A 12,275-nucleotide genomic window follows, 5' to 3' on the forward strand; every position below is an offset into this window, starting at 1 on the left:
TTGGGAATTTTTAATAAAAATCTCAGAGGGAAAGAAAAATTAACTCACCTAATAATTTTACTTGCATGTGTTTCACTCTTGGATCACTTGAAGGGAGCCCAAGATACATTAAAGGTTACAAATTTTTAGCTCTGTAGTCACAAAGATTTCTCTATTATCGTCAGAATTAAGTTTTTAAGATGAACTCAGAATTGAGTTTTCCATCGTATTTTCCAAGTATTTATAATATCATGTGTATGTGTTTGAGAGTTAAAAAGGGAATGTTCTTTATAATCTCTTTGCTCAATCGCTCAGTCGTGTCTGACTCTTTGTGATCCCATGGGTCACATATAGCCCACTAGGGGCTTCTCTGACCGTGGGATTTCCCAGGCAAGAATACTGGAGTGGGTTGCCATTCCTTCTCCAGGGGATCTTCCGAATCCAGGGTTTGAACCCAGGTCTTCTGCATTGCAGGTAGATTCTTTACTGCTGAGTCATCAGGGAAGCCAAAATAACTTTAAAAATAGTGAATCATAGGTTTTTGGACTACCTTGGGCTTATCAACTTAGAATGCAAGAGGTAGTGAAATCTTTCCAATGTAATGGATTTTTTAAAAAAGTTTTAGTTACACATTTGCAGTCCTGATTATACCCTATGGATTTGTTTTTGAAAATCAAACTAAGAATTACAATATCACAGAATCCTTTCTATTTCATCAGGTTAGTTTCACTATTCATTCCACACATATGATTTGTAAAATTCTGCAATACCTAGAAAACCTTGATTATAAAAGGTACTTATATATAAAAAGGTACTTAAATATAGATGAGAAAGACAGATGTTTGTTCTTCTTCTTCTGATATTGATGTTAAATAAAAGATGGAATGTTTTTGTCTAAAACCAGTTCCTCATTTTCCTTCCCCCTCCAGACTCCAAACACAATGTGAATGGCAGTGTGAACAAAAGCTTCCTTTAAATCTGTTATTCAGTCCAAGTGTGTGTTAGGGAAAAATTGTGTATAAAACCTAACAACAAAAAAAGAGAATTGTAAATAGAAAAGTAAAGCATGTAGATGAGACAAATATTCTCTGCTATAATTTTAAAATCCCAGTGGGGTATACTTGTCAGAAAGAGAGACTACATACTCATTAATTTAAACATGAATTCTCAAAAGCAACATTCTAACATGTTAATTTGCCATGATAGATTTATCCATTGAAACCAGTCCACCAGTCTTGACCAGCAAGTAAGATCTTAATTCTAACAGTTCAATTGAAATGGAATAAAGATTTTCACACAAATATCTTAGTAACATAGACTTTCCTGGATTGTATTCAACATTGTCAGTTCACAGGTAATGAAACTCCTGGTAAATGTTAGCTTCTCACACAGTAGCAGGGTCTTACATGGAAAAGGGCTCTGTTCATTTTCTATTAAATCACAGGAAGAGATTATAGAATTGGTTAATGAAAACAGCTTATTTTTTGGAAATCAGTTAAAAAATCTAAAGTTATGAGTACAAAGTAATAAAAGAAAAAAATAGCTGCTGGGAATCCCCTCTTCTTTACAGTGATATGGTAGAAATACAAAGAAAACGCACAACATCCTTTAGTTAGGAAATCTGGTCCCTTCGCTTGCTACAGGGCTCAGTTTAGAGTAAGGAAAGAAAAAATATTTTTGGCTGCAGCTTTAGTAAACAATGAATGACAAAAAATATTGCAGAAATATCAAGAGATCTGACAACTCTGAGCACAGATCTTGTCCCATTGATATTGCCTATGTTCCTCCATGAAGCTTGGCAAATAAATAACTGAGCCCGATTTTGGCAGAAGGAGAGAAGGAAGTACTAGTTCCAGCATTGAACCAAGATTAAGAAAAAACCCAACCAACAAAAAACAGTTATTTCTTTTCCTGAATAATAAAGACATCATGTTTGCATATAGAACAGCTTTTGCATTATTGCTCTACGTATAAGAATATATTAAAGAACTCATAACAGACTACACATTACAAACTTAAGGTTCTTTGGTGAAGAATGAAAGAAAACAGTATTTGAGCTTTAAAGAAAATGATCTCATCCACTTTGATTTTATCTGTTGATCCGCTGGATCCTTTCACAGAGCAGGGAAAGATACTGTGTGAGTTTCACCATGGCAACAATTGCCACGCCCCCAGCCATCATGCATGTTGGCCAAAAGAGTGAATGGAACAGCACGTTGGAACTGTAGAGTTTGGTTAGGATGACACTCTTCTGGTTTCCTTCCGGGTCAGAGTAGCAGGAGAAGTGTTGGTACTTCCTGAAGTTTTCCATGACAACATTCACCAGGGACATGGATTCTTCAAAATTTTTTCCACACTTAGGTATATAGGAGCACTGTGGAAAATGAGATAAACTGTCACCAGAAAATACTGTGTGTGTGTGTGTGTGTGTGTGTGTATCTGGTACGAGGAGGGGTGTAGAGGCCAACTTAATGATCTGTGAAATAAGCATGATTTTTAAAAAAAAATATATATTCAAACTAGTGTCTCCAGAAACTCTGAGAACTCACACACTGATTAAAACAATGCTTTAAGGTATTTGACCAAGATGTACTTTGATAGCTCATTCATATAGTTTAAATATTGATTAAAATCAAATAACTCAAGTGGATTCATTTTGCCACAGCTAAGCATGGTGTTATTCTCCATTGAATATACTTTTCCACAGAATAGAATGTCAGCCTTTCGTCATATCTGTCCACAACTGTCCATGTAATATCAAAAGCTGCCAGTTCTCTCAGGGAAAGTAGTTTACTTTTGTCTTTTTTGGCTTGGCTTGATTATTTGCAGTCAAATCACCTTGGCCAAGAAGACAACTATACCCCTGATGAGTTGCTAAAAACGAATCTTGGAAAGTGTAGGGATATTGAATAGTTGAAGAGCTGTGATAAATAGTTCATTCCTAGTTAGCACTGACAAAGTAAATTTTTCCATAAAGCACGGACAAATAAAGCAGAATTAATTCAATTTACTCTTAAACTAGCACTCATCTAAGAATTTAAAATATCTTTTCTTTGATCTTTTCACCTATTATCATTCTTGCTGTCTCTCTTCTATATGCCTCTCTTTTTTTCCTACGTATTTATATCCTTTGATTTCTTTCTTTGTATCTCTCTTTCCCTTTTCTGCCCTGTCCCCTCCCAATGATATTTTCCCCCTCTTTTCCCTCTTCCTGTTCTTTCTCTTTCTCCTCTTTCTCCCTCTTCTCTGGGTACAGATGGAATTAAGGAACTTTGTAGTTTTTCTTATTATTTATAGATATGTTTTTGCATATATTTTCCTAAATTAAAAAGCATACTGAGTGAAATAAGTCAGAGAAGGACAAATATTGTATGATATTGCTTATATGTGGAATCTAAAAAATTGTATAAACGAACTGATTTATAAAACAGAAACAAAGTTACAGATGTAGGAAACCATGGGGACTGAAATATATACACTACTATATAGAAAACAGATAACTTATAAGGACCTACTATATAGCACAGGGAACTCTACTCAATACTCTATAAGGATGTATTCGGAAAAGAACCTTAAAAAAGAGTAGATACATGTATAACTCATTCACTTTACCATACAACAGAAAGTAATACAACACTGTAAATCAACTATACTCCAATTAAAAAAAAAAAAAGCAGTCTTTGAGGAGATGAAATCTAGGTGACCCTCTTCCTTGGTCTGTAAATGAGCAGTGAAAAAACTGATATAATAATGAATCTATTTTTTTAAAAAAGTTAGGAAAAAAGTGATTTAAGTCACTTCTCTGGGACATACGTGGGCCTTAGTTAAGTCTTTACCCTCTTTATGGTAAAAAAGGGTTTTTATTGCCTCCCAATAGGAAAAAAATTCCTATTCATTGTTATACGCATTATCAAATGGTTAATTTAATTGATTTATCTGAATTAAGATGGTGAGTGACAAGATTGCTGATGAACTGGTTATTTTAATGTGAATTAGAAAACTATGCTGCATCATTAAAACACTGTTATTCTCTGTTGAAAATTGTCATACTACACTGAATTCATGAAAAAAAAAAACCCCATATATCTTACTGATATTACCAGTTTATAAGATGTGATTTAAATATTGACAACATGACTTTTACAGTGTCACTGGCACTCCTAGGATTGTACAGTACTGTACACAACTCATAGGACTGTAAAAAGAGACACAGATGAGATGAGCTGTTGGTGAACTTCGAGGGACACTGATGGAAGCTTTGGGGCAGGATTCTGGAATTCCAGACACCAATTTAGACTTGTATATTCACGGAAAGGAAATATAAAAGAAATGGAATGAGTTTTGCTAATGGAGTATGTTTGAATGACTCTTTTCCCCGATTCCCTGGTGGCTCAGAAGTTAAAGCATCTTCCTGGAATGCGGGAGACCTGGGTTCGATCCCTGGGTCGGGATAGATCCCCTGGAGAAGGAAATGGCAACCCACTCCAGTACTCTTACCTGGAGAATCCCATGGAGGGAGGAGCCTGGTAGGCTACAGTCCATGGGGTCACAAAGAGTCGACACGCTCTGAGCAACTTCACTTTCACTTTCACTTTCCCCCCATTTAGTGGGTATTCTGGCACCTCAATTTTTTTACTGTGCAATAATAGATTATTTCTCTATAAACATCAGGAAGATTCTGCAATTAGTTAAGAAAGGAGAATGTGTATACTGATATTCATTGTAAACAAGGCTTAATGTTCTCATACAAGGGCTGGTTGATAATTTCAGATTTAATCAGCTAAGAATAAATGTGAGTACACTCATAAATGTGAGTACTGCAGAGACCTGGTGCTAGCACAACATTAAGGGTCTGAAAGTGTCCCCAAGAAAGCAGAATTTCTCAGCGAGTTATAACTTGGTATAAAAATTGGCCTATGACTGCTGTGAAACAAATTTTCTACCAGTTGGATGCTTTATGGATCAAAAGGGTTTAAAATAATAAGGGGATACCTTTATATTTTTCCTTCTTTAGAGCTGCCCAGATCATGTCTGTAATTTTTTTTAATGCTTTGATTCGGAAAGCGTTAAAAAAAATTTAAAGACATTTGTGGTTGAATTAAAAATGAGCCACTTTAGAATATAAATGCATCAGGCTTCTTTATATTTTGGCACCAAGAGAGTTTATAGTAGTAGTTTTAGTGGCTAACAGTACTAAGTTATTGAAATGATTTCAATAAAAATGGCATTCCATTAAAAATAGAGTTTTTTTTCATTTCTTATGCTCTTGTGAATTGATTTGACTTTAAAATTTATTTGGATAAATGTTTATCAGCCAATGACAATAATTTTGTCACTACATAAGATTCTTCCAGATACAATGAGATATAAATTATTTTTGAGACCATTTAGCAAGGCTGTAATAGAGAAGTTGCTTTATTAAAGTTTGAAGTCATCAAGGTCTCAAATGCATGTGTTTGGACTAGCCAGATGAGGCGTGTCCCATATGGTTGGATGTGGGTCCTCATGGCCAGTGGCACTTAGAAATGCAGCTCCACATTATTAGTGGAGAAAAGATTCCTCTGCTCTTGTGCTTTTAGCTTTTTCTAACCATGCTACTCTCCACCTTTCAACACACATAAATTGCCTCACACTAGACTAATATTATCCCTGGAAATTCTACCATATGTCAATAATGCATTTGCTTTTATTATTGGTGAGACATTTTGTGCTTGTGAATGTATGAGGTAGTATAACAAGCCCCTGATATGTCATCAGGAGATCTGGTTACTGTGTTACTGTTTTTCTATAACCAAGTTACTTGGCTTGTTGATTCCTCAGAATCAACTTCTTAGTATATATAATATGGTTATATTATATATATAATATATATATTAAGCTATTAATGTTATATATAATTAATTAATGTTATATATAATTAATAATTGTATATATTGATGCCAGGAGGCTTCCTGGCAGGGGTGTGTGAGGGTTAAATTATGAACATGCATAAAGGCTCAATAAGTTTTTACTAATAAATTTTTTATTGAAATGTCCCATTTGTTTGTATGATCTATAAAGTCTTTAACTACATGCTCCATACTAAAGAACAAAAACTTTAAGGATGGTAAAATGAGTACAGGAACAGACTTGTTTGGTAACTCTTGTCACGTGTTCCTTGTTTTTGTGTCCAAAGAGATCTGATGTTATGCTACACCCTACATTAGGATTCTAGATTTCTGCTTCAAAGTATAGCCATGTGTTTGTTTCTAAGACTGGTATGAATTTGGGGTAAGGATTTAGTGATCTTATGATTTCATCATTTATGTGATTAGTTTGGAGTATGTAGAATGCATTTCAACAAATGAAAATTTGAGTAAGTGATCTACGCTTAGTTGGAAAAATGTAATGTAGATTGAAAAGATAAAAATCCTGGAGTTCTTAAATCATTCTTTTTTGATGGAAAGTGTGGTCTAGGAAAAATTTTATTTTAGAGTGCATGATACATAACATAAAGGAACATAGGAATAATAATTTTATATATAAGACACTTGCAGAATACACAGAAGAACTATACAAAAAAGATCTTCATGACCCAGATAATCATGATGGTGTGATCACTCATCTAGAGCCAGACATCCTAGAATGTAAAGTCAAGTGGGCCTTAGGAAGCATCACTATAAACAAAGCTAGTGGAGGTGATGGAATCCCAGTAGAGCTATTTCAAATCCTGAAAGATGATGCTGTGAAAGTGCTGCACTCAATATGCTAGCAAATTTGGAAAACTCAGCAGTGGCCGCAGGACTGGAAAAAGTCAGTTTTCATTCCATCCCAAAGAAAGGCAATGCCAAAGAATGCTCAAACTACCGCATGAACTCCTTATTGCCAAATTCAGACTTATATTGAAGAAAGTAGGGAAAACCACTAGACCATTCAGGTATGACCTAAATCAAATCCCTTATGATTATACAGTGGAAGTGAGAAATAGATTTAAGGGACTAGATCTGATAGAGTGCCTGATGAACTATGGACGGAGGTTCGTGACATTGTACAGGAGACAGGGATCAAGACCATCCCCATGGAAAAGAAATGCAAAAAAGCAAAATGGCTGTCTGGGGAGGCCTTACAAATAGCTGTGAAAGGAAGAGAAGTGAAAAGCAAAGGAGAAAAGGAAAGATATAAGCATCTGAATGCAGAGGTCCCAAGAATAGTAAGAAGAGATAAGAAAGCCTTCCTCAGTGATCAATGCAAAGAAATAGAGGAAAACAACAGAATGGGAAAGACTAGAGATCTCTTCAAGAAAATTAAAGATACCAAGGGAACATTTCATGCAAAGATGGGCTCAATAAAGGACAGAAATGGTAGGGACCTAACAGAAGCAGAAGATATTAAGAAGAGGTGGCAAGAATACACAGAAGAACTGTACAAAATAGATCTTCACGACCCAGATAATCACGATAGTGTGATCACTCACCTAGAGCCAAATATCCTGGAATGTGAAGTCAAGTGGGTCTTAGAAAGCATCACTACAAACAAAGCTAGTGGAGGTGATGGAATTCCAGTTGAGCTGGTGCCATCACTTCATGGGAAATAGATGGGGAAACAGTGGAAGCAGTGTCAGACTTTATTTTTTGGGGCTCCAAAATCACTGCAGATGGTGATTGCAGCCATGAAATTAAAAGACACTTACTCCTTGGAAGGAAAGTTATGACCAACCTAGATAGCATATTCAAAAGCAGAGACATTGCTTTGCCAACAAATGTCCATCTAGTCAAGGCTATGGTTTTTCCAGTAGTCATGTATGGATGTGAGAGTTGGACTGTGAAGAAAGCTGAGCACCGAAGAATTGATGCTTTTGAACTGTGTTGTTGGGGAAGACTCTTGAGAGTCCTTTTGACTGCAAGGAGATCCAACCACTCCATTCTAAAGGAAATAGGTCCTGGGATTTCTTTGGAAGGAATGATGCTAAAGCTGAAGCTCCAGTACTTTGGCTACCTCATGCGAGGAGTTGACTCATTGGAAAGGACTCTGATGCTGGGAGGGATTGGGGGCAGGAGGAGAAGGGGACAACAGAGGATGAGATGGTTGGATGGCATCACCAACTCAATGGGCATGAGTTGAGTAAACTCTGGAGTTGGTGATGGGCAGAGAGGCCTGGCGTGCTGCAGTCCATGGGGCTGCGAAGAGTCAGACATGACTGAGCAACTGAACTGAACTGAAGACACTTGCACACCACTTAAAATTTGTTTATATATATATATTTTCTTTCTTTCTTTCTTTTTCTTTTTTTCCTTTAACATGGCTATAGGCCCTTCTTTTGTGCCTAACATATGACTACAGAGGGGCTTCCCTCATAGCTTACGTGGTGAAGAAGTTTCAAGCAATGCCAAGAGACCTGGGTTTGATCCCTTGGATGGGAAAGTCCCCTGGAGAAGGGAACAGATACGCACTCCAGTATTCTTGCCTAGAGAATTTGATGGAAAGAGGAGCCTGTTGGGCTACAGTCCATGGGATTGCAAAGAGTTGGAAACAACTGAGCAACTAACACTACGACTATAGAAACCTAGCAAAACTCTGAGGCAGCCATTCGGGGAAGATTTAGACTCATATCTTTCTTCTCAATCCTGAATTCTGTTAATAAACTTTTGTACTTTCCCCGATCTCTTAAATTCTCTTTAGTATTGAAAATACAGAGATGGCCCCACAGCATGACCTTTCGTCTTCCAGCTGAGGAAACCTGGGTCCTGTCACCTTCTTCTGACTGTCCTTTCCCTTCCAACAAAGATCCAGCAACTGCATCTCCTCTCCCGTTCTTTGGAAAAGAACTGAAAGTTTTTGTTTCTTAGCCTCCCTTCCAGAATCTTTCACATGGATAGAGTTATTTTTATTCTTGTGATGGACAGAAGTTTTGAGACAGTACCTGTTGGGTGTTTGCTTAGACATGCTTCACTAGGCAAGTGTGAAGCAAAAAGTGACAGGCCTTCAACCCAAAAATAAAAGCCATGGGGATGAGTGTGGGCAGTAAGAGGGGGATGTTTGGCTGGACAACCTCACTGGTCAGCCTCCTTTCCTTTATGACAGTAGGAAGGGAGCTGTCAATTCTCAAGATCACCTAAGGGAAAGGGTTTGTTCTCCATTTGTTCTTTTATTAAAAAGGCAGTGTCTTATTTCAGAGAGGAGTTAAGTTTAATGAAATCTAATGAATACTTTTTGAGTACCTCTAAAGTACCAGGTTGCATGCTGGGCATAGGCATGAAAAACATCAGCAATTTGAAACAGATCATTAGAGAGAAATAGGACAAAGCTGGGAGGAATGAAATGGGACAGCAATGAGGCTGAAAAGGCTCTCAGTAAAAACTCTACACTTTGCAGAAAGGGACGTGAAAGTGAAAGTCATTCAGTCGTCTCTGTCTCTTTTGGATCCCATGGACTGTAGGCCACCAGGCTCCTCCATCCATCAAATTCTCCAGGCAAGAATACTGGAGTGGGTAGACATTGCCTTCTCCAAGGGATCTTCACAGCCCAGGGATTGAACCTGGGTCTCTTGCATTGCAGGCAGACTCTTTACCCTCTGAGCCACTAAGGGAGACTCTACACTTCACTGAGGTGGGCCACAAATTTGCTCTCAGAACTCTGTGGTATCTATGGCATGCTAGTTCACAATGTCTATGAGATATACACAAAAGTATTGCTCGTGTGAAACATAAATATTCTTGGTTCTGATGTCAGATAGGACTTCTTCAGTGTTCTCAAACAATGAGTGCTGTATACATGTTTATTAAGCATACATGGTGTGCCAGGCTTTGTGTTCTGTGCTGGAGAAGGGGACATAATCCCTACGTTAAAAGGATGTAGAGATGCCCAACTGTCTGTCTTGGAGCACTCTAGCCCACAGGGATATTCGGAACTTTTGAGTTCTTTGAACGCTAGTGATGGACAGAGGAGATGAGAGAGTAAACTGGGATGTTATTTTCATTCCCGTTTGAGACTTTTAAAAAAGTGAATCTCACAAAATCTAGTGTAGAGTTTAAGTTTGCATTTGTAGTATCTGCTTGATTTTGGCAAGTGGGACTGTTTGAAATGTTTCACAGAGGAGAGGAAAACAGTATTCACAGTCTGCTATGTGATATGGTTTCCTGCAGCATTGAGACACAGGTCCCTCAAGAGAGGTTTTCCTTTTCTGTGTTTCCCAGGGCTTTCACATTTGTTATGGCATTTCTGCTTGATGTGGAGTAGATGGGAAGCTTAAAAGACCCAGGAAATTCACTAATGAAATAGGAGCCATGTGGAGCCTCAGGATTAGTCAGGAACCACAGTAGATTGAACCGGGGAGCATTCAGGTCCATGATGTGTCCAATTAGGCCTTGAGAAAGTCAGATATCAAGTCTGACCTTGCCCTTCACCCTGGTCCTGTTTCTCAGCAATGGAAAGAATTAGGTTCATTTTCCAGGTTTTTCTTCTTGATGCTCAGTGCAAGCTGTTTGTGGTAACATTCTTCCCTCCATTTCTGCATAAAGATGCCCTTAGCTGTGCAACAATTCACTTTTGGTGAGTAGTGACTAAATTTGGTCAATCACAGAATCATTTCTGAATCTATGATACACAGGCAGTTTCAGCAAATATCCAATAAATATTCCTAAGTTTAAGGTCCTAATTATGGGGATGTTGTATGTCAAAATTCCAGGTACATTTCCCCCCTCTCTTTGCAGGGTGCACATCTGTCTAATATCCATTCTGTGTAAACTGGTGTTGAATATACAATTTTGTCCCTGTGGAACACAGATAGTTCTATTCCTTGCTCATGGCCTTTTACCTGATCCTAAACACCTCTTGACATATGATGGGATGGCGTGGATTCTCACCTATTCACTAAAATATACCATCAGAAGGGTAAATATTTCATAGAATTTATAATTTTTAAAGCTCTTATCTGTACTCTCTCAAGAGAATGTGCTGTTTTGCTTTTTAAGAGATATCATGTTGAGGTAAAGAGATTTAGTTTTAATTTAGACCTAAGTTGTGAATGTGTGACTTTGCGAAAATTATTTCATTTTCTGAGTTCACCTTCATTTTGTGAAGTGATGATAGTAGTGGTATCTAATATGTGGGATTGCTGCTGCATTTAACAAGTGAGTTCATATAAAATATTTAGCCTTATACAGTGCCTGGCATATTGTAAGCTCTTGATAAAATATGGCTATTATTACTTTAGGAGTAGGGTTTTAGTTAGGATTAAATAAGATGATTTTTGTAAAGTTCTCAGCATAGTGCTGGCACATAGTATATGATAGACACTTAATAAATGTGGGTCCCTCTTTTTCTCTCATTTAGATTCTCAACCTCACTTTATTTTCTTCCCTTTTATCCTTATCCTACTAAATGCTGTGCAGAGGAACTCAGTGCTTACAAGCTTTGATTAAAATTTTAGAATCTCCCAGCATTCAAGATAAAAGCTAAACGAAATTGAAAACAGTGGTTCTGGCACTGTTTGGAGAGTTTTAGTTGTCACACATGGAGGAGGATGATACTAGTCTTCTAGCGGGTAAAAGCCAGGAATGCTGCTAAACGTCCTACAACCTACAAATCAGGTCTCCACCCTTCTCTCAGAGACAGCAAAGTAATATTCCACCCTAGATGTTAGTAGTCCTGAGGTTGAAAAATTCTGGTCCAAATATGTATACTCTCTGCATGTGGGGAAACCAGAAGGCTTCAGAGTGGGTGACAAAATGAGGGGTGATGTTGAGTTTGGAGCTTTAAATAATTGGCTAATTCATAAAGTTATTCTCCACTCAGAATAGCTGTCTTCCTTATTATAATTATATTATATACATATATATATAGATATATGTATAAAATATGGTATTGTGCTTGTGTGTGTGCTAAGCTGCTTCAGTTGTGTCTGACTCTTTGCAACCCTATGGACCCTAAAGTAGCCCTCCAGGCTCCTCTGTCCATGGGATTTCCCAGCAAGAATACTGGAGTGGGTTGCCATTTCCTTCTCCATGGGATCTTCCTGACCCAGGGATAGAATCCCCGTCTCTTACGTCTCCTGCATTGGCAGGTGGATTCTTTACCACTAGTGCCACCTGGGAAGCCCATATAGTATTATACTACATATCAAAAATGGATATATTTTCTGGTTTTGCACAAAAATTCATTTGAAATATTCTCTTAAATCAGATGGGCACTTTGGGGGATCCCTGGTAGGTAAACAAAGTTTTAACCTCTCAAAGGAGATCAGCATTGAGAAGTTTGACAACCACAGTGAATCAATACTCAGCCACTGTTTATGATCCCAGTGGCAGCCTCGTTGCCAG

General features: G+C 37.6%; 1 protein-coding gene across 5 annotated transcripts in view; it reads right to left on the minus strand.

Annotated features, from left to right (window-relative positions):
- Window positions 1-1,050: 1,050 nt before the first annotated feature.
- Window positions 1,051-12,275, minus strand: part of KCNMB2 (potassium calcium-activated channel subfamily M regulatory beta subunit 2) — a 513,346-nt gene continuing 502,121 nt past the window's right edge. For 4 of the 5 annotated variants that reach the window (XM_024990375.2, XM_059885347.1, XM_005201658.5 and 1 more), the window contains one exon: window positions 1,051-2,353. In XM_024990375.2, coding sequence (XP_024846143.1) covers window positions 2,069-2,353 — 285 coding nt within the window. In that variant the 3' untranslated portion in view covers window positions 1,051-2,068. The remainder of the gene's footprint in view (window positions 2,354-12,275) is intronic. The other variant, NM_001080300.1, reaches the window with a different exon arrangement.

This window comes from Bos taurus, chromosome 1, assembly GCF_002263795.3.
Source record: "Bos taurus isolate L1 Dominette 01449 registration number 42190680 breed Hereford chromosome 1, ARS-UCD2.0, whole genome shotgun sequence".
Lineage (NCBI taxonomy): Eukaryota > Metazoa > Chordata > Mammalia > Artiodactyla > Bovidae > Bos > Bos taurus.